The 23,686-nt window shown below is 42.6% G+C and overlaps 1 protein-coding gene across 8 annotated transcripts in view; it reads left to right on the forward strand.

Annotated features, from left to right (window-relative positions):
* DLG1 (discs large MAGUK scaffold protein 1) overlaps nucleotides 1-23,686 on the forward strand; it is a 740,792-nt gene that overhangs the window by 598,735 nt on the left and 118,371 nt on the right. For 5 of the 8 annotated variants that reach the window (XM_045030010.1, XM_045030012.1, XM_045030020.1 and 2 more), the window contains 2 exons: nucleotides 8,960-9,129; nucleotides 9,908-10,047. In XM_045030010.1, the coding sequence (XP_044885945.1) occupies nucleotides 8,960-9,129; nucleotides 9,908-10,047 (310 nt within the window). The remainder of the gene's footprint in view (nucleotides 1-8,959; nucleotides 9,130-9,907; nucleotides 10,048-23,686) is intronic. The other 3 variants (XM_045030013.1, XM_045030011.1, XM_045030019.1) reach the window with 1 other exon arrangement.

Here is a 23,686-nt window from a genome sequence, read left to right on the forward strand (position 1 = left end):
ACTGAAGGTAGGATAAGAAGTAATGGGCTTAATCTGCAGCATGGGAGGTTTAGATATTAGGAAAACTTCCTAACTGTAAAGATAATTAAGCATTGGAATATGAAGAACAGGATGGACAAACACCTATTAGGTATAGCCTAAGTTTACTCAGTATGCATGGGGGGTTGGACTAAGTGATTCTGTAATTATTCCAGTAGCTCAGCCTTCTTTTCTAGAATTCAGTTTTAACTATTCTGTGTTTCCTTGAAAACTAGTCTTAGCATCTTCTTGGCCGAGATACTCACCTGATCAAGCAAACAAGGTTAGATTTAAGATGCTTCATTATATCTAGTCAAAATGTTGGCACGTTGTTAGGTAATATTCACTGATTTATGCAGAATAGCTCTAAGAGCATTTTGAAATTAATGGTTTTTCTAAAAGTCTTTATGGAATTGTTAATTCTGAACAGTTTCAAGAATTTGCCAGCATTACTGTGTAAAACAAAAATTTGTCTTAAGATAAACTGGTGTTCCTTCTAATGTATATTTACAGAGCTAGTTCTGGAATTAATTATGCATATTATTATTTATTTGTATTATCGTGACACATAGTTGCCCCAGTCAAGACCAGGACCCCATTGTCAGAAGAAAAATAATCTAATTATTAGACAAGAGGCAACAGATGTATACGGCCAAACCAGTGAGCGTGTACAAGTAAACAATGAGCCGATACTAGTCAGCATGGTAGGCTGTGGTCTGAGCACACTAGCATCCTAACTATGTCACACTTTTTGTGGGCTTTATGACAGAGTAGTGTTTTAAGGAGAAATTTGAAGGAGGATGTTGAGTTAGTTTTGTGGATGTTTACAGGGAGCTCCTTCAAAGTCTGAGGGGTAGCATGGGAGAAAGTATGAAGGTGCTTGTTTGAAAATTTAACAAATGGTTGATGTAGGCTGTCATCATTGGCTCAGTAGAGGCAGGAGTCGATCTTATGATCCTGAATGTGAGATGATCGGTACCATGGGGATAGGTCATGAAGGGCCTTGAATCTGAAGACAAGTAGCTTATATTTGATATGATAGAGGAGAGCAAGCAAAGATGCAATGAGAGAGGTTTCATGTTCAAAGTGATGATCTAGGAAAAGGATCTTCACAGCTGCATTCTAAATGGATGTTAGAGTGGCAAGATTGCATTTGCCAATGCCAAAGAAAAGGATGAGGCAGTAATTCAGAAGCAAGAGGATAAGAGCCTGGATGAAAGTTTTATCTGTGTGGATGGTTAGGAAATGCTGTATCCTAAGAAATGTTATGCAAAAAGATTCTGAAAGATTTAAGCATAACCTGGATGTGAGTACCTAGAGGGATAACTCAGCTGAAGATGACACCCAGTTTATGGGCCTGAATGGTAGGCAGGATGGTGATGATGTCCACAACGAATGAGACAGTAGGTGTCAAATTGGAATTAGGAGGGAAGATTAAGAGCTGTGTTTTAGCCAGGTTGAGTTTGAGCTGATGGCTATGTATCCACGAGGAGATGTCACAGAAACAAGCTGAGATTTTAATTTGGACAGAAGGAGACAGGTCTGGAGTAGAGAGAGAGAAATCTATGAGTCATCCACATAGAAATGTAGTTGAATTCATGTTCGCAGATGAGATTACCCAGCTATAAGATATAGAAGAGGGAGGAGACCACGGTAGAGTATGAGGGTATGAGGAGGATCCTCTGAAGGACATGCTGAAGGAGAGAGAGGTAAAAAGATTAAGGGTGAAGGAGAACAAAGCATGGGGAGAGTCATCAACTATATCAGTAGAAGAAAGGGAAGGGAGGACAGGGCTGAGAGCAAGGTGTGAGTGTGGGGGCTAATGGGTGATTTTGAAAGAGACCAGTTGATGGTCACTGTGGAGAAACTCAGTAACAGAGAGGTCAGAGAGGGAGTTGGATAAGACCAAATCAAGTGAGTGGCCCTTTTGGTGAATGGCAGTGTTGCACCAGAGCTGCAGGTTGAATGAAGAAATGAGGGTGAAGAAATGTAAGCTAAGGGATCAGCAGGTCATCAGCATGGAAGCTGAAGTCACCTAGAGTAAGTGTGGGAGACTGAGGGCAGGAAGAGAGCCAGGAGTAGACTATAGGAGACAGCAGCGTGGAGGAGGAGAGAAGAGTCAGACGCAGTGCTGCTCAAAAAAGGAAAAAATGGGGAGGAGGAGGAGGAGCGGAGTTGGAAGCATCAGAATGGGGGAGAAGCCCATGGTGATACCTTGGTGAGGTGTGTCAGAGAGGACAGATGCCCTGTCAGATGAAGGGATCCAGGTCTCTGTGGGAGCTGAAAGGAGGAAGAGATAAAGAGGTCATGGATGAGATCTTTTTAAAGAGAGAGCTTAAGAAGGGAAGGAGAGGGATGTCCATGAGGTTAAGAGTGGTGGCACTGAAGGGGTGGAGATGGTGGTGAGGATTGGTGTGAGAGAGAAGGCCATGGTTTTTGGACCGGCTCTGTTCTATATCTTCATCAACGACTTAGATGTTGGCATAGAAAGTACGCTTATTAAGTTTGCAGATGATACCAAACTGGAAGGGTTTGCAACTGCTTTGGAGGACAGGGTCATAATTCAAAATGATCTGGACAAATTGGAGAAATGGTCTGAGGTAAACCGGATGAAGTTTAAGAAAGACAAATGCAAAGTGCAAAGGAAGGAACAATCAGTTTCACACATACAGAATGGGAAGGAGACTGTCTAGGAAGGAGTACGGCAGAAAGGGATCTAGGGTTTATAGTGGACCACAAGCTAAATATGAGTCAACAGTGTGATTCTGTTGCAAAAAAAGCAAATGTGATTCTGGGATGCATTAACAGGTGTGTTGTGAGCAAGACATGAGAAGTCATTCTTCCGTTCTACTCTGCGCTGGTTAGGCCTCAACTGGAGTATTGTGTCCAGTTCTGGGCACCGCATTTCAAGAAAGATGTGGAGAAATTGGAGAGGGTCCAGAGGAGAGCAACAAGAATAATTAAAGGTCTAGAGAACATGACCTATGAAGGAAGGCTGAAAGAACTGGGTTTGTTTAGTTTGGAAAAGAGAAGACTGAGAGGGGACATGATAGCAGTTTTCAGGTATCTAAAAGGGTGTCGTCAGGAGGAGGCAGAAAACTTGTTCACCTTATCTTATGAGTCAACAGTGTGCCCTTGTTGCCAAGAAGGCTAATGGCATTTTGGGTTGTATAAGTAGGGGCATTTCCAGCAGATCAAGGGATGTGATCATTCCCCTCTACTCAGCACTGGTGAGGCCTCATTTGGAGTACTGTGTCCAGTTTTGGGCCCCACACTACAAGAAGGATGTGGATAAATTGGAGAGAGTCCAGCGGAGGGCAACAAAAATGATTAGGGGGCTGGAGCACATGACTTATGAGGAGAGGCTGAGGGAACTGGGATTGTTTAGTCTGCAGAAGAGAAGAATGAGGGGGGATTTGATAGCTGGTTTCAACTACCTGAAAGGGGGTTCCAAAGAGGATGGATCTAGACTGTTCTCAGTGGTAGAAGATGACAGAACAAGGAGTAATGGTCTCAAGTTGCAGAGGGGGAGGTTTAGGTTGGATATTAGGAAAAACTTTTTCACTAGTAGGGTGGTGAAGAACTGGAATGGGTTACCTAGGGAGGTGGTGGAATCTCCTTCCTTAGAGGTTTTTAAGGTCAGGCTTGACAAAGCCCTGGCTGGGATGACTTAGTTGGGTTTGGTCCTGCTTTGAGCAGGGGGTTGGACTAGATGACCTCCTGAGGTCCCTTCCAACCCTGAGATTCTATGATTCTATGATCTTCTAATGATAGAACAAGAAGCAATGGGCTTAAACTGCAGCAAGGGAGATTTAGGTTGGACATTAGGAAAAAGTTCCTAACTGTCAGGGTGGTTAAAAACTGGAATAAATTGCCTAGGGAGGTTGTGGAATCTCCATCTCTGGAGATATTTAAGAGTAAGTTAGATAAATGTCTATCAGGGATGGTCTAGACAGTATTTGGTCCTGCCATGAGGGCAGGGGACTGGACTCGATGACCTCTCAAGGTCCCTTCCAGTCCTAGAGTCTATGAATCTATGGTTGGAGTAGATGTCGTCAGAGGTGAGGAATAGGCAGAGGAGGGTGTGGATGTGGGTTCTGCATTTGTGCTGTTGTGAGGAAGGTGGAGATTGGGATGTGGAGTGGAAGAAGTATGGTGGGAGCTATAGAGGGGTAAGGATGGGGAAATGGAGCTGGTGGAGAGAAGGAAAGATGAAGAGCATGGATGCTGTGATGCAGAAAGAGGAATGTGGTTGGAGCTATGTGTGAGTGGCATGTGGACACAGGCATGTATGTATACATTCATCTAGAAACATGTTTGAATAATGCTGTGAAGGTAGGCTTGCAGAAATCTTCCCTGAAGTAACTGGAGTGCATTGCCTCTCTGTATCTGAGGGGCAAGGCAGATGCAGCTGGTCTGTGCCACTAAAGGGATCTGGGATGGGGGCAGGGGGCACCCAGGACAGCAGCAGTTTGCTGTTTTAGAATCTTAATACACATCATTCAGGGCCCCATATTAGTCTGTCGACTGCTGTCTGATGCACAGCTTACATCTCCCAGAACTTGCTGGCAGTCAGACCAGGCATATCAGGTATGTCTAAACATTGTTTATTTTAGTAGAATGTCAGTACAGCACCAGCAGCACATTAAATGGACAGCAAAGCCATCAGTGACATAATTAACCTGTCAAAGCAGGAAGGCTATGTTTCAAAGCAGAACAGAGGAAGTTCTTTGTTAACGTGTGGGTTAAAACTCTAGCTTCTTTTCCTCCTGTGCTTCCTAGTTTGCTGAACAGTGCAGTAGTTAGCTACTCTTTCCTTTAAGTGCTGACCACATTTTTTTGCATGTAAAAAATAGTTTGTGCAACATTCTGATTAAAATATATTGAAACTGAAGCTGCTTCTTCCAGTGATGGTCCCTATGTGTATTCCCACATGGATGTGCGTGTGCACCATGCATCTGAGTCTGGAAGTGTTTCTTTGCAGTGTCCATTGACCCCCACACATGCATGTGTATCCCCTCATGTTCCCAGCTGAGAGGGTTGATGCATTTCCAGTTCCCTCTTACTGCCACATGGCAGTTGGGTACTGGAGATCATCCATCAAATATACTCAATAGAATTCCTCTCTTTTCCACCTCATTGCTCCCACCCCGACTTCCACTGGGGACCCTTCTCACGAATGCATCCTCCAACAAGAAGTGGACACTCTGCTCCTCAAGGGGACCATAGAGCCTTTCCCACATCATTACAGTAGATGAGGTTTTTACTCATTGTACTTCCTCATCCCAAAGAAGGGCAGATGGCAGGGTCGCATTCTAGACCTTTGAGTGGTAACACTGGCATCTGTTATCCCATCCCTCCCCCAGGGAGCCTGGTTCGCAGCTCTCTACATGAAGGAGTCTTACTTCCATGTAGATATCCATCCGGCCCATGACAAATTTCTCCATTTTTGAGTGGGACACCACCATTACCAGGTTTGGATCTTCCTGTTTGGTATAGCAATGGCTCCACATGTGCCCACAAAGGTCTTTGCTGTGGTCACGGCCCAAATGCAGATACTCTGTATTCTTCTGTCTGACGACTGGCTCCTCATGGGGTTTTCGCACCAGGAAGTAACCGCCACAGTCCTTATCCTTTGCATGCTGTTGACATCTCAGTATCTGCATCAAGGAGAACAAGTTGGTGTTTACACCTATGCAGACGATATCGTTTATTGGGGCATGGCTTGACTCCATCACAGCAAGAGCTTTCCTCCCAGTGGACCACTTCACAACACTGATGTCTGTCATTACAGACCTGCCTTGCAGGCCCGGTACCATGGTCCACTGCTACCTCTCTCTCCTCAGCCATATGTGATACCACACTCATGTCTCCACATGCGTTGCCTCCAAGCGTGGCTCTTTTCCACCTATGAACGCAGCATGGACCATATGCAGACCAGAGGCCTCATTACCCAGAGCCTCCCTCACATGGTGGACTGATCCTTCCAAAGTCTTAATTAGCACCCACTTCACTCTACCCACACCCCAGGTCACCATCACAACTGACACCTCCCTCATGGGTTGGGGAGCCCACCTAGACCACCACACAGCCCAGAGTGTGTGAATGCCCTGGGAAGCCAGGATGCCCATAAATGTGCTACAGCTCCGGGTGATCCATTGACCATGCTGGCCCTTTCTTCCACTTATTTGATCTCTCTATGTTCAACTCCTCTTCAACAACATCACAGAAGTCGTGTACATCTACAATCACATGGCACCAAGCGTCCCTCCCTCTGTTCCAAGTTCATCTGCCCCTGAAACTGGTGCACCAAAAACATGTAACACTTCAAGCCATGTACCTCACACACATTGAGGACTCCCTAGTCAACACGTTCAGCCAACTCTACGTCTGTCACGAGTGGGAGCTACACAGTGCCATGATACAGTGCCTCTTCGAGAACTACGGCACCTCTTTGCCATTCATGAGAACAGGAAGTTGCCCCTCTATTGTTCCAGAGGAGCAGTAGGGGAAGACATGCAGGGTGACGCTCTCCTCCTGTCCTGGACAGGAGACTTCCACTACGTTTTCCCTCCCGTTCCGCACCTTCTGCAAGTAATCCGCAAAGTTCGCTGGGACAAAGCTACCGTGATCTTCATAGCCCCATTCTGGCCATCACAGTTCTGGTTCATGGACCTTCTTCAACTCTCCACTCATACACCGATCCACCTTCACACACTCCCAGATCTACTCACACAAAGTCGGGGGAGACTCTTGCATCCCAAGCCGAGCCACTTCACTTCACAGCTTGGTATTTGTCTGGGGGTTGACGGTGGACCATGCATGCTTCATCCTGCTACGGTGAATCCTTACTCAGAGCAGGAGAGAATCCACCAGTACATGCTATCAGGCAAAATGGAGATGCTTCATGCTATGGGCCCACCATCACTCATTGAATGCTGTATCTATACCAGTTGTCCTGGACTACCTTCTCACCCTCAAAATGTCCAGCTATCACCTATATATTGGTGCAACTGGCAGCAGTCGCACCTTTCTTCCTTCTGTGGACAGCACCTCAGTGTTTATGCATCTCACAATCACTTGCTTCATAAAGGATTTACTCAACACTTTTCCACCAGCACTAAAGCACACGCTTGCGTGGGATCTTAATCCCTTCCTCTCCACCCTTATGAAACCACCCTTTGAACCGTTGGCAACATGCTCCCTCTCCCACCTCTTCATGAAAATGGCATTCCTGGTAGCCATAACTTCAGCCAGATGGGTCAGTGAGTTGATAGCAGATCCCCCCCTTACACTATATTTCACAAGAAGAAAGATGTCCCTTCAGCTCCATCCTAAATTCCTCCCAAAGGTCATGTTGGGAATTCCACCTGAACCAGTGCATTCACCTACCTGTTTTCTGCCCAAACTGCTCATCTCCCCCACTGACAGGATCCTGCATTCCCTGGATGTCCGTCATGCACTGGCTTTCTACCTTCACAGTACTCGACCCTTTTGCACGTCGCTGAAGCTCTTTGTGGCCATTGCCAAACGGTCCACATGTCAAACCCTCTCCTCTCAACCAATCTCCAAATGGGTCTCGGGGTGCATCCTGGAATGCTACAACTAGTTTGATGTACCCATATCTGATAGAATCATGGCTCACTCTACGCGAGTGATGTGCAGATGTGCCCTGGCAAGACATTTGTCATGCAGCCACTTGGTGCTCCATCCATACCTTCACAACCAGTATGCCCTCACACAAGTAAGCGGCAGCTACAGACACAGCAGTCAGCTAAGCTGTACTGAGGACCGCACTTCCATTAGCACCCTTGCAGCCAATTCCGCACTGATCACTGCTCATGAGTCACGTGTGGAATACACATAGGAACCATCACTCAAAGAGGAGGAAGAGGTTACTTACCTGTAACTGGAGATTCTTTGAGATGTGTGGTCCCTATCTATATTCCACTACTTGCCTTACATCCCCTCTGCTTCGGGCTACACTCAAAGGTAACAAGAGGGAGACTGGAGAGGTGTCGATCATACTACCTATTATACTTTTGGCTGGGAGCACGAGGGGATGCACATGCATGGGTGGGTCAGTGGACACTGGTAGGAAAGACTTCCAGACTCAGGTGCATGGCATGCATGCACACCTGTGTGTGGAATACAGATCGAGACCACACATCTCGAAGAACCTCCAGTTACAGGTAAGTAACCTTCTCTTATCAGAAAACATTTTGATCTTTAGTTGTAAACAAAATATTCTTTTAAAATCATTTGTTATTTCCTTCTTAATTGGACTTATTTATGTTGCATTTTCAGTAATGTTTTTATTTTAAAGAATATTTAATCCATATATTTTCCAAAAAAATATATAATGTATTGTATTTTATTGACAGTTTCATCTGGTTAAAATGCTATTGGACACCTAATATGTTCACTACTCTATAATTAAGGTTAAAATTTTGTCATGGTTATTTTTATTAAAAGTCACAGACAAGTCACGGGCAATAAAAATTCATGGAAGCTGTGACCTGTCTGTGACTTTTGCTACTGTGGCTCCATGGTTTTCCCCACCACCATGGTCACTGGGAGCTGTGGGTTTCCCCCTCCGCCCGCAGCAGCTGGAAGCTGCAGGGTGACCATATTTCCCAAAGAGCAAACGGGACACCTCCAGCCGCTTGCCAGAGGCATCCCCTCCTGCTCCCCCACCCCCCTCCACACACGAGGCTGTTGCCCGTCGCTGTAACCTTGCAGAGGGCTCTCTCTCGCTGCTGTCGCTGGAACTCTGCAAGGGCCCTGCTGGCTGCCAGATTCCCGTAGCCCCTGGCGATGAAGCAGAGAATGTCACAGAGGTCTCTGGAAGTCACGGATTCTGTGACTTCCATGACCTCCATGACATTAACGTAGCCTTACCTATAATACCTCAACTAAATGAAAGCATTGGTGTCCTCAGGGTTAACGATTGCATATTACGAGTAAATGAAGTGGATGTTCGTGATGTGACACACAGCAAAGCAGTTGAAGCATTAAAAGAGGCAGGATCCATTGTGCGGTTGTATGTCAAAAGAAGAAAACCAGTCACAGAAAAAATAATGGAGATAAAACTTGTGAAAGGGCCAAAAGGTATGTGGCAAGTATAAAGTTTCTGTTATGCAAAAAAGGATAAAGTTGCCAGTAGGTTGCAGGCCATTATTTCTCGGTGAGTACACAAAAATTATATTAGTCCACATTACTAATGGAACATTTGAGGATTGGCAGCATCGGAATAATGCAAATGAAGACAGATACATTTTAAGTGCAGTAGTAAAGCTTTTAATAGTTCTGGCAAACACCTGCCCTCATCCATATAGCATGCATAATAATTTTCTTTTAAATGCAAACAATTTGTGCCCAGTTAAATCACTTCCTTGATAATATAGTCATTTTTAAGAGGAATATATCGGTCTTAGCACTGGAATAAACTTTTCATGTGAAATCTCTGGATATTTCTTCAAAGGTGAAAAAACTACATAGAGAAACCATTCTGCTTGTTTCCATACTTACAGATGATGCAACATTACAAAACTATTCTTTGAAGTGGTAGGATTGGATAATCATTACAATTACTGTAGTTGAGCTGTGTGGTTGCAATTGAGTGATTCACCTACCTTTCTCTGTAAATGTTGCGTCTCCAAAAAATTAAATCTCTTTTTTGGGAGGAATTCTGATCATTTTACTGTGTTTAAAAAATATTAGTTACTGCTCTAACAGCTGTACTATACCTGCTCAATAACCCGTGTCATGTTAAATTATAATTATTTCTATAGCACCATAGTTGCATGGAGCACAATTATATTGTGATTGACATCAAATTGATATTAAAAGTTTAAAAGGTCTCTGGAAAAATGACTTTATTTTCAAGCAGGACTTGGGTTCAGCATAGCTGGTGGTGTTGGAAATCAGCATATTCCTGGTGACAACAGTATCTATGTAACTAAAATTATTGAAGGAGGTGCAGCACATAAAGATGGCAAACTTCAGATTGGAGACAAACTTCTAGCTGTAAGTAAAGGTGTACTTTCCCTTCTGCGCATACTACTTCTTGGTACATACAAAATGATGCCATAATTCAGCTAAGTATTAAGGGAGCTGTCCATAGGCCTGGCAAGACAGATGCGTCATACATACTGTTTCTAATACAAATTCCAAGAAATGTAAATATTAAAATAAATTCTCCATCTTCAGTCTCTCTCATTTCAGAAAATCTCTGAGATCTCAAACTGGGTTAAATGTTCTGTTGAAAAATCAGAACTGTGTCCTATAGCAATCAACATGCTTCATTTCCAGAGTTTGCCATTAAGTCTCTAGAGGCACGGGGCAATTCTAACATTTAAAATAGCCTTTGGTAACACTACCATCTACTGCCCTAAAAATCCCTGAAGGGTAAGGAACCCACTTATTTATTTTCTGCATACCAGTCACTAAGAATGGCTGGTTTGGAATTAGATGCATCATCTTATATTAGTTTACAAAATGCGCTGCCATTCATTAGTGGTTTGTTTAGAGTTGTTGTTTTTTTTCTTTTTTCTTTTCTCAAAGCAAACACGTCAAAGCTGCCTTCAGTGTGTAAGAAAGAAAATAATTTTCAACTGCCCCAGATGTCACCAGTAATCCTACTGTGTTCAGAGCATGCTCTAGTGATCTCAGCATGAGACTAGGAGACAGGTTCTAATTCCAGCTCTCATGGCCAGACCTACTCACACTGAATAGCATCTTACTCTGCAAAAGCAATAAAACTATTCATAGAATAAAGTAGGTCTGTCAACCAATCACAGTTAACTCGAGCAATTAACTCAAAACAAATTGACTCAATTTAAAAAGTTAATGGTGATTAATTGCAGTTTTAATCACACTGTTAAACAATAATAAAATACCAATTTAAATGTATTATAAATATTTTTGGAGGTTTTTCTACATTTTCAAATATATTGATTTTAGTTACAACACAATACAAAGTGTACAATGCTCATTTAATGTTATTGTTAGAGTTGTCAAGCGATTAAAAAAATTAATCACTATTAACGGCACGATTAAAAACAATTGTGATTAATTAAGTGATTAATTGCGCTGTTAAACAGTACTAGAATACCATTTATTTAAATATTTTGGATGTTTTCTACATTTTCAAAAATACTGATTTCTGTTACAACACAGAATACAAAGTGTACGGTGTTCACTTTATATTTATTTTTATTACAAATATTTGCGCTGTAAAAAAGCAAAATAAATAGTATTTTTCAGTTCACCTAATACAAATACTGTAGGGCTATTTCTTTATCGTGAAAGTTGAACTTACAAATGTAGAATTATGTACAAAAAATAACTGCACTCAAAAATAAGACAATGTAAAACTTTAAAGCCTACAAGTTCACTGAGTCCAACTTCTTGTTCAGCCAATCGCTCAAACAAGTTTGTTTACATTTGCAGAAGATAATGCTGCCTGCTTCTTATTTACAATGCACCTGAAAGTGAGAACAGGCATTCGGATGGCACTCTTGTAGCTGTCATTTGAAGGTATTTACATACCAGATATGCTAAACATTCATATGTCCTTTCATGTTCGACCACCGTTCCAGAGGACGTATCCGTGCTGATGACAGGTTCTGTTGATAAGGATCCAAAGCAGTGCAGACCGACGCATGTTCATTTTCATCATCTGAGTCAGATGCCACCAGCAGAAGGTTGATTTTCTTTTTTTGGTGGTTTGGGTTCTGTAGTTTCCGTTTCGGAGTGTTGCTCTTTTAAGACTTCTGAAAGCAAGCTCCATACCTCGTCCCTCTCAGATTTTGGAAGGCACTTCAGATTCTTAAACCTTGGGTTGACTGCTGCAGTTTCTAAAGATAGCTTACACATTGCTACCTTCTTTGTGTTTTGTAAAATCTGTAGTGAAAGTGTTCTTAAAATGAACAACATGCTGGGTCATCATCCGAGACTGCTATAACATGAATATATGGCAGAATGAGGGTAAAACAGAGCAGGAGACATTCAGTTGTCCCCCAAGGAGTTCAGTCACATATTTAATTAATGCATTTTTAACAAGCTTCATCAGCATGGATGGATAAATGTCAATTGGTATTCTATTATTGTTTAACAGTGCAATTAAAACTGCAATTAATCACGATTACGTTTTTTGAGTTTTTGATTAATCGACAGCCCTAATTATTTTTTATTACAAATATTTGCACTGTGAAAAAGATAAACAAAAGAACAAAGTTTTTCAGTTCACTTTATACAGGTACTGTAGTGCAATCTCTTTATCATGAAAGTGAAATTTACAAATGTAGATTTTTTGTTGTTGTTACATAACTGGATTCAAAAACAAAACAATGCAAGACTCTAGAGCCTACAAATCCATTTAATCCTACTTACTTCTTTTTCAGTCAATCGCTAAGACAAACAAGTGTGGGGAGGGATAGCTCAGTGGTTTGAGCATTGGCCTGCTAAACCCAGAGTTGTGAGTTCAATCCTTGGGGGGGCCATTTAGGGATCTGGGGCAAAAATATGTCTGGGGATTGGGTCCCTCTTTGAGCAGGGGGTTGGACTAGATGATCTCCTGAGTCCCTTCCAACCCTAGTATTCTATGAAGTTTATTTACATTTATGGGAGATAATGCTGCCTGCTTCTTATGTACAGTCACCTGAAAGTGAGAGCAGATATTTGCATGGCACTTCTGTAGTTGGTATTGCAAGGTATTTACATGCCAGATATGCTAAACTCTGTGAACGCTATATACTTTGTATTCTGGGTTGTAATTGAAATCAGTATATTTGAAAATGTAGAAAACATCCAAAAAGAAGTTAAATAAATGGTATTCTCTTGTTATTAAACGATGTGATTAAAACTGTGATTAATGTGATTAATTTTTTAAATAATTTGACAGTCCTAGAATAAAGTGATCCTTGCTCTAAGAGTAAGAATCTGACCCTTAGTTTTTATGCTGGGTCCCCATCAGTAAAACAGAGGAATTATAAGCTTACCTTAAAGGGTTTTTCGTGGGTTAGTTAATGTTAGTAAAATGATTTGAAGGCGAAAATCACTCGTTTTGCTTTTATTTATATTTATCAATTATATTGAGCTTTCATCTGCAAATCACTTTGTAAACATTTATTATTTGGGGTGTCGATGGGGGTATCTGTGGATTAGGGGGTGGTCTGGCAGCGGAGAGAGACCGAGTTTCCACAGTGGGATTGCTGTTGTGTGAACTTCTTCTGTGCTCTAGATTCCCCCTTTTTGGAGATTCCCAGGTTTTCCTAGCAGCACGCTTCTATTGCAGTGCAACTGCATGGGGCAGGGAAGAAATCCAAAAACAATGAGGCAGCATAGTGCATCCATGCTGATGGCTGTGTTTCAACAGTTCGTGGAGGATTTATGGAGTTCAGGGGATCCAAACTCCTACTCTGCAGAGCTATTCTCTCTCCTCATTTGAGTGCACCCTCAGAGTTTCATGTCCAGGTCTCTGTGATTTGAGGTTATGGCATACATTTCATTTGAGTATCAAATGTGATGTTATGCACACTGAATAAACATTTTAAGTATAAATATTTTAATGTATTACAGTAGTGCCCCAACCAGGATCAGGACCCCATTATACTTGGCTTTGTACAGAGACGGAATAAGAGAGAGCCCCAGCCCCAAAGATCTTATAGTTTAATTAAGACATAACAAGTAGGTATAAAAAGTAATGAAGGAGCAGAGGAGAGAGAATAAGGATACTAATGATAATTTCTTATAAGAGACTACATTAATAGAAAAATTATCTTACCTGTAGTATATTTGAATGGACTTGAAGGGAGTCAGGTAACCTGTACGGTATAAATTGTATCTAACCTGTCTGGTGAATTAAAGTTTCATAGGGAAACTCTTTACACCTGCAACTTGTGTTATGGATTTTTTGTTAAAGAAAATGTAGCACTCTTACTGAATCATCATCACCTTGTGAAAGAGTTAAGTTTGGAGGCTAGAAAAATGGAAGCTGGCCCTTTATGGCACACTTTTTACTGCATGAATTGTAAAAGTAAACTTTAGTGAGGAAGAGAGCCTGTTACATACAAGTTTATGGAGTAACTTCTAGTAAAGGTGTTGGAGTATGAATATGTAATTCTTCCCCTTTCAGAGCAGAATGTGTGGATGGTAAAAATCTCATCATTATGTCACCCCGATTAGTAATCAGTGACTTGTACAGGAACTTAATGTTCACTCATTTTATTTAATAAGTAATTAGTGATATTTGCCAAGTTACTGGTATAGATAGATTTTTTTTTCCCCCCCATGTTCTATTTTTTCACCTGGTCACGCACTGGAAGTGTTGGCACCATTACTTTGTATAAATAATCGCACTTTTAGGAACTTGTGCATTATAACTTTTGGACTGCCTTACATTTTTTGGCGCTCTGCATGTGGCTCTGCTCAACTGTGTGAAAATCTGAGTGGTTCCTGATTTTCAAATTATTTATCCGGATAGTTAAACACTAACAGAAGAAATTCTTAAAAGGTAGAAAAAATTTAAGTAGGATCATTTTTTTGTAAATATCCATTTTAAATTTCTATAAATATAATGGAACAGCTGTTCTTCCAGAGGAGCCAAGAATGCTTTTGGGTACTGAATATTTGTACCCTTTAAAAAGAAAAATCCCTTCTGATTTTTGTGTCACTGTAAGAGAAAAAAATCTACATTTGTAAATTGCACTTTCACGATAAGGATATTGCACTACAGTACTTGTATGAAGTGAATTGAAAAATACTATTTTAGTTTATCTTTTTTACAGTGCAACTATTTGTAATAAAAAAATAATAATATAAAGTATTGTATTGGCAAACTTGGTGTACAGATGCAAAGACTGGTATTTCAAGATATCAGATCCACAAAAAGCCAATTACTTAGAAGCAATTTCTTAAAAGCCTTCTAGTAATGTCAACTGCGTGATACATGTGCATACTGATGGCATGAATGGAACTAGCCTATGTCATAATTGCAAGAATCCTTTCTTGGAGTTTTGCTATTATTTCAAGATTAATTGCAACCCTTATTTCAGAGGGTTAATGTTTACATAGTTATAATTTATATGTAGAGTATAAAAATGTTGGGAGGGATATCAGTGGGAAGCCAGATCTAGGAGTCTGGTATTCCTGGTAATAATCCTTCACCCAAAAAAGGGAGTATAATTTGAACATGTTGGCAAAAATGTACAAAAGGCTCAGTATGTTTATATTAATAGAGATTTCAGAAATTGTAAAGCTTTTCTGATTTTATAAAATTCTTACCGTTAAGTCTAGCTTTTAGATAAATGATTTGGTTCATAGAATCATAGAATCATAGAATCTCAGGGTTGGAAGGGACCTCAGGAGGTCATCTAGTCCAACCCCCTGCTCAAAGCAGGACCAAATCCAACTAAATCATCCCAGCCAGGGCTTTGTCAAGCCTGACCTTAAAAACCTCTAAGGAAGGAGATTCCACTACCTCCCTAGGTAACCCATTCCAGTTCTTCACCACCCTACTAGTGAAAAAGTTTTTCCTAATGTCCAACCTAAACCTCCCCCTCTGCAACTTGAGACCATTACTCCTTGTTCTGTCATCTTCTACCACTGAGAACAGTGTAGCTCCATCCTCTTTGGAACCCCCTTTCAGGTAGTTGAAAGCAGCTATCAAATCCCCCCTCATTCTTCTCTTCTGCAGACTAAACAATCCCAGTTCCCTCAGCCTCAGTGGTTCAGGATTGATTCCTTGAGGACCTGTTCCATGATTTTTCCAGGGACTGAGGTGAGACTGACTGGCCTGTAGTTCCCTGGATCTTCCTTCTTCCCTTTTTTAAAGATGGGCACTACATTAGCTTTTTTCCAGTCATCCGGGACCTCCCCCGATGGCCATGATTTTTCAAAGATAATGGCCAATGGCTCTGCAATCTCATCGGCCAACTCCTTTAGCACCCTCGGATGCAGCGCATCCGGCCCCATGGACTTGTGCTCGTCCAGCTTTCCTAAATAGCCCCGAACTACTTCTTTCTCCACAGAGAGCTGATCACCTCCTCCCCATACCGTGCTGCAAAGTGCAGCTGTCTGGGAGCTGACCTTGTCTGTGAAGACAGAGGCAAAAAGAGCATTGAGTACACTAGCTTTCTCCACATCCTCTGTCACTAGGTTCCCTCCCTCATTCAGCAAGGGGCCCACACTTTCCTTGACTTTCTTCCTGTTGCTAACATACCTAAAGAAACCCTTCTTGTTACTCCTAACATCTCCGGCTAGCTGCAACTCCAAGTATGATTTGGCCTTCCTGATTTCACACCTGCATGCCTGAACAATACTTTTATACTCCTCCCTGGTCATTTGTCCAATCTTCCACTTCTTGTAAGCTGTTCTTTTGTGTTTAAGACGAGCAAGGATTTCACTGTTAAGCCAAGCTGGTCGCCTGCCATATTTACTTTTCTTCCTACACATCGGGATGGTTTGTTCCTGCAACCTCAATAAGGTTTCTTTGAAATACAGCCAGCTTTCCTCAACTCCTTTCCCCGTCATGTTATTCTCCCAGGGGACTTTGCCCATCAGTTCCCTGAGGGAGTCGAAGTCTGCTTTTCTGAAGTCCAGGGTCTCTGTTCTACTGCTTTCCCTTTTTCCTTGTGTCAGGATCCTGAACTCGACCATCTCATGGTCACTGCCTCCCAGGTTCCCATCCACTATTGCTTCCTCTACTATTTCTTCCCTGTTTGTGAGCAGCAGGTCAAGAAGAGCTTTTCCCCTAGTTGGTTCCTCCAGCACTTGCACCAGAAAATTGTCCCCTACACTTTCCAGAAACTTCCTAGATTGTCTGTACACTGCTGTATTGCTCTCCCAGCAGATATCGGGGTGATTAAAGTCACCCATGAGAACCAGGGCCTGTGATCTAGCAACTTCTGTTAGTTGCTGGAAGAAAGCCTCGTCCACCTCATCCCCCTGGTCCAGTGGTCTGTAGCAGACTCCCACCACAACATTACCCTTGTTGTTCATACTTCTAAATTTAATCCAGAGACTCTCAGGTTTTTCTGCAGTTTCATACTGGAGCTCTGAGCAGTCATACTGCTCTCTTATGTACAACGCAACTCCCCCACCTTTTCTGCCCTGCCTGTCCTTCCTGAACAGTTTATATCCATCCATGACAGTACTCCAATCATGTGAGTTATCCCACCAAGTCTCTGTTATTCCAATTACATCATAATTCCCTGACTGTGCCAGGACTTCTAGTTCTCCCTGCTTGTTCCCCAGGCTTCTTGCATTTGTGTATAGGCACTTAAGATAACTCGCTGATTGTCCCGCTTTCTCGGTTCAGCAGTATTTCAGCCACTAAAGGAAATTTGCATAATCAAAGAGTAAGAAAATATTTTAATATAATCCAGTGTAGGATTTTTATGTGGGTTGGAGGAGAAATGGTTATTTTACTGGAGATATTCAGAATAAATCCACAGTTTAACATATATAGGAATACTCCCAAAATCAGTTTTTTGATGTCAGCCAAAAGACTTGTAAAACATGTAATCTACTGTGTTGACATACTCTGCTTATGAATAAAAGTAATGAAGCTGATTTTAGTATCTAATCTGAGGAACAATTTCCAAATCAGGCAGAATATAGCTTTTCAACTCTCTCAATATTATACTACTCAATTATAGATGCATTATAAAATTACAATATCTATTCACTAAGAATAGTATGAGTTAAAATAGCTGTCTTCAAAAACTGTAACATCAATATAAGGTGGTTTGATCCTAGGGAATTGATTTGCATAGTATGAAAACATTAAATAGACAAAAATGTACTATGGTGCTTTAAAACTGTTAAGTGCTTTATAAATAACAGTATTCAAAAGGTACAGTAAACATTTTTAATATGATGTATAAGTAAACTAAAGAATTACAGAAGCAGCAGAAAAAGTCTCTGCTTCTTTTTGTTTTACTCCTGGTGTTCTGTTGTGTTAATTTCGATGGAATATATGGATCCAGAGAGTCAATAGTGTTAACATGATCCTGTCATTGTACAACATTAACAGTTTTAAACAAAGTTTGGGATTCAGGTAGAGATACCTTGGCCTGCTTAGTACCATGGCAAACACCATTAAAAATTCTTCAAATCTTTTATTAAAGATAAAGAAAAACAAGTAAAAACAGTTATAGCATTGGAAATGTAAAGTATTAAGTAAGGCTTTCATTTTAACACTATCCCTTGTTCCCTTTCCCTTTAGCTTTAAAGAGTTTTTAGAAGTAAAAAACTCTGCTTGACAGTCTTTTAGATAGTATTAAAAATTGTGATAACTCTCCTGTTTTGGTGGAAAGGAGAAAAAATTAGTTGAGATGGCCTGCCTGAAGCTGCTGTTGCTGCTGCTAGTCTGATCCCAATTAACTTCAAAGTAAACACACAAGACAGGAGAGAGCGGAACAACAAAGATAGAAAATGTAGGTTCTGTCTCTTATGTTGATTCTCACTTGCAGTTTCATTATTCAAGAAATACAAGCGCGGAGCACACAGTCTTATCATCCATTCCAAAACCTGGCAGACTTCTACCAGCATCAAGCTGCCGTGGGCATTGCTTTTAGCTGGCTCTTTGGTCACAGACTTACAGCAATGTTGCAAAATATACAGTCCTGGCCAGCTAAACCAGACTGTTGTTAAACAGAAGTCAAATAGGAAAGAAAAGAAATAAGGAGGGGTGGGGAGGTGCAGGTGGCATGTCATCTGGGCTCCTTTGTCTGGCCCAGGATGTTTCTCAGGATTAGGATAATGAGGGCCCAGCGATGTAACAGTGGATTCTGAGGTCCCAGGTGACGGTGGGAGTGGCATACAAGACGGTAAAGCTTGTTCCTTTCCTATTCTTCCACTGTTGGTAAGTGGTGGTTTTCAAACAGTTTGCAGGCAGTTGCATCCCTTAAAAAAAAAGTTTTTTCTTTTAAGGACCCAAAAAGGGAGTGGTGGGTGAAATATTTTGTTCACCTGTTAGTCCCCACTTCTCTTGTTTACCAGGTATGATCTTAACACAGTCCTTGAGTGATATCCATAGGTCTTCCTGTTTGGATTAATTCAGTCCTTCTGTCTGCCTTTTGCACCTTTTCCCATCAACATGTATTGTTGTAGGTTATTGTGGGATTTTATGAATTTTCGCTCACTTCTTACAATTGAGCTCACAGTTAAATTAAATTTAAAGACCCATTATTACAACAGTTCTCCCTGTTATAGTATGGGCTCTTCTAGATGACATAAATCTAAAGTTGCTGTTTTAAGGCTCAGCTCTCAAAAATATTTTTGCTACTGCCTGCATTATCTGGGCTCTGCAGGCACAGACAAAATTTTAAATTGGCCTTCAGCATTTGCAAGAAACTATATTGGATATTCTGCACTGCCTATCACTTCCAAAATGGAGTGAGATGCCGATTCAACCCAGTACAAGTTCTGTTTGTCCATCCCCTGACATTAGTTGTGGAAAACCATACGTACCAGACCTTTTCCATTTCCCCCTCCAATTCCAGTTGGGTGGGGGAGAGGAGAGAAAAAGGTCTTTGCCAAGTTTCTCAAAAATGAGTCCTTAAAGTTAAACTATGTTCATATTTAGGTACATTCTTCAGCTCCCAGGAAAGTCAATGGAAGCTACTGAGTATATCAGTATTTTTGAAAATCAGGCCATTTATGGTGGTGCTTAAATATGGATTAAGGAGTCTAATTCTGTTTTTGAAAACCTTGCCCCTTGTGTTTATGTATCATGGTGACTGATGTCTGGAGTAGATGGCCAGGATAGAGCAGTGTAAAACCACAAAGGCCTGAAAATGGTTAATTAAAAATGTCTTTCAACTAAAGAATAGCATAATATTTTTTAAAGGTTTACATTTATTAAGTATATTTTTAAAAGGTTATTGTGCTGTTGCTACACAGAAGACAGTATGGTCTCCTTCCTCAGTCTATAGTTACACAAAGGAGAGTTCTTCAAGGGATTCCATTCTAGGTGTGCACGTGCCCACATGCACAGTCGTCAGAGATTTTTGCCTTAGCGATATCCGTAGGGTCAGCTGTAGCGCCCCCTTGAGTGCCACGCTCATGCGTTGGTATATTAGGTGCTGCCAACCCAATGCCATCTTAGTTCCTTCTTACTGCCCATGACAATTGGTCGGAGTGCCTTGTCTTGCATCACAAGAGCATTAGTGATTCTTACAGTCCATTTTTCTGTCTGCTTTGTTGTTAGTTGATAGGCACTTAGCTAGACCTTTAAGTGTTAGAGTAATAGTTTAGGAGTTAAACTCCCAGCTGGGACTTCGCCTCGAAGCAGTGCATGCCCTGTTCCCCAGGCTTTAAGCCATTTTCATCGTGCAGCCCTCCGATGCCCATTAGTGACCCCACAAAAGCTGTTTAAAGTGTTTGGGAGAGTCCCACAGAAAGGATAAGCGCAGGATCTTCAAAAACTTAAGCCCTCGAACTCAGAAGGAGCGGGTTATCCACTTGAGGGCCCTCCTCGTGGAGGCTGAGTTTTGTCTTACTCTGGAGCCCTTTCGATCTGACTCCACACCCGGCACCTCAGCATCGGCGCGTAGTGCGCCACAGGCACCAGAATCCACCCAGGACTGTTCCCCCTTCCTGGTGCCTAAGAAACACTTAAAGTTGACAAGCCCACTGGCACCGCAGAAGAAGGGAACTTCGGGCAAAGGACCTGTGTCAGGCCACATGCCCACCCCAAAGCTGCTCGGGGGTACTGCTGCGGTCAGACCCCCTAGCCTAGCCAGGCACCCACCTCTAACTCCTGGGAGTCCAGTCCCTTAGTAGGGTCATCTGTGCCCAAAGCAGGCCTAGCGGCCAAAGAGCAAGTAGGCTGACCAGCACCACAGACGCCAAGCAAGGCGATGGACCCAGCCAAGGCCTCGGCATCTATGGGCAAGCCGGTTATGAGACTGCCCCCTAAAGCAGCGGAGCTTCTCGATCCGCAGGCATCAGTCCCCATCACCGAGGTCTCGGACCCCGGCACCACAGCCTCAGTCCCATTTAGAAGACACAGGTACCTGACACCAAGGTCTCCCCCTGCATGGCATGGGACACCTGAGTCACGATGCCGATCCCCATACCCATGGGACTGTCGCCGGTACAGGATTGTTCCCAGTTGCGGCACTGGTCTCTGGCTCCCCAGTACCACTCTTTGGGCAGGAACTGGTCCTCGTCCTCCCCTTACCGGTTTGAGGGAGCAGGGCTCTTTTCAGAGCTGACTGATGCATAGCTCCACAGCCTTAAAGACTCCCGTGTCACCCTCTGTTCCTTGAGCCCACACACCCCTCAGCAGGCTAAAAAGCTGTTCCATCCCCTGCTGCCTCCATCGAGGTCCTGTGGTGTCCCCCGGTCCAGCTCCTAAAGGAAGAAGGACAGAGACAAAGGATTTAAACGGCATCACCTTTCGTCTTCCTGTTCCTCTGCTCAGCCTGGTTCTTCCAGAGGCCAAGGAAGCCAGAAGCAGACGTTTTGAGGATGCGCCGGAGTATGGCAGAATCTTCCCCCCATTGGCATGCTATTATAATATTATCCTCCATGGACGTTTCAAACCTTCTGGAGCATCTGGTGTTGGACCACGTCAAAGAGAAGATACTGTTTGAAATGGATTCTTGGTTTGATCCTTTTGTTCTTCAAGTGTAGCTGAGGACAGAAATTGAAGACAATGAGCTTATATGAGTACGTCTGGAGACATACTATGACGTGCAAAATTTTTATTTCCTCTTTGAGTGCTTGCTCATGTTAATTCCATACTCTGGTATGTGTGTGTGTGCTGCGTGCACAGTTACCAGAGAGTTTTTTCCCTTCATGGGGAAGAGATGGCCCTAGCGCCCTCTGGAGCCCCACACATATGCAGCAGTATAAGAGGCACCACTGGCCCTGCACCCTCTCAGTTCCTTATCACCCATGATGGTTGCTTCTTGCTCTTGCAAGGCTTCCTTTCTCTAGTGGTTTGGACTTCACAGTTTCTGTATATATTTATAGTTGGTTAGTTCAGTTAGAGTATAGATAGCTATCCCTATTTTGAGGGACGATGCCCCGAGGACTGGGCATGCCCCAGTTGCCAGGTTTCAAGCCGTACTCCACCTGTGGCAAACCTATGCCAGTGAGCAACACGCATTCAGCTTATCTGAAGTGCTTTGGGGAAGCTCACATCAAGGACAAGTGCAAAATTTGCAGGCACAAAAAGATACATTCGCCTGAAGGCTTTGCTGATGGAGGCAGCCATAAGACCAGTTTCAGAGCCCTCCCACTCCGATTCGGTGATGAGTACTTCGGCCTCAGTACTCTTCCTGCCACTGTTCGCCATCCCCAGTGCCCAGGAAGAGGCACAAGAAGTAGCATGCAGAGAGAGGGCACTCTCCGGCACTGAAGAGGAACACAAGGGGAGGTGGGATGAGACCCATGCTGGCCCACTCATCCTCCACAGAGCTGTGGTTGGCTCTGGTGACCCTGCCAAGGGCTCCAAGCCCAATTAGGGACCCATATCTAACTCGTGGGAGTGGTGGTGTTCCCTCACGCCTCCGGGACCCCCCAGAGGCTTTCCAGGCTGCTAAGGACATACTGACCCTTTTGATACTGCCAACTCCCCAAATGCCTGTTCCTGCTGAGGTAGGGGACAAAGCAGCATGTAGAGCAGGGGTTCTCAAACTGGGGGTCGGGACAATCAGCTCTGCAGTACCAATCTCTGGCTTCTGAGGTAAGGGCCTGACCCAAAGCCCATGGAAAGGGATCTGGCGAGGTTATTACATGGGTGGTTGTGAGCTGTCAGCCTCCACCCCAAACCCTGCTTCAACTCCGGCATTTATAATGATGTTAAATATATTAAAAAGCTTTTTTAATTTATATGGGGGGGGGTGTCGCACTCAGAGGCTTGCTATTTGAAAGGGTTCACCAGTACAAAAGTTTGAGAACTACTGATGTAGAGCAGTGAGCTCCTTGGCGGCGCTGGTGGTAATGGTGCCCTCCAGGGACAAGCCCTGCATGGCCCCACCGCATCAGTCTCCGGCCTGGCACCAGTCACTGACTCTCCATCACCAACTGGAGGCAGAACCTGATATGGCCATACCATGGTCTCTGGACAGAGTCCTCGTCAGAGTCCGAAGTGGAATACATCGTTCCACAAAAGAAGTACTGACCACCAGTATACACAGTAGATTGGACTCTGGATTTTAGTTTTAGACCAGTGTTTCCCCAACTGTGTTCCGTGGAACACTGGTGTTCCGCATGATGTAAATAGGTGTTCCGTGAAAGACTCTTGCACTTGATTTTTGTACTACTTTATACGTGCTTTCCAGTTAGAAATTGTTCAAGTTATTTTAAATTTGTATTTTTGCTTTGTTTTATAAAATAAAATATATTTGAGCATAAATAACACAATTTTTTACTTGAAAACCAAACTACTACAAAATAATATAGGTGTTCCGTAATAGGCTAAAAAGTGTTCCGTGGCCAAAAAAGTTTGGGAAACGCTGTTTTAGACTCTTCAACAGTACAGCCAGTTTTCAATATGAATAGCCTGTCTTCAGTTGACCTTCCAGTGCTGACTGACACTTTAATTCCTTCAGGAATTTGGTGACTCAAATAACTATAATACATTAATTCATAGAAAATGTGAAATTACTATATATAAAAATTCTATATTCATAAGGAACAAATTAGA

The sequence above is a fragment of the Mauremys mutica genome, chromosome 9 (assembly GCF_020497125.1).
Source record: "Mauremys mutica isolate MM-2020 ecotype Southern chromosome 9, ASM2049712v1, whole genome shotgun sequence".
Classification (NCBI taxonomy): Eukaryota; Metazoa; Chordata; order Testudines; family Geoemydidae; genus Mauremys; species Mauremys mutica.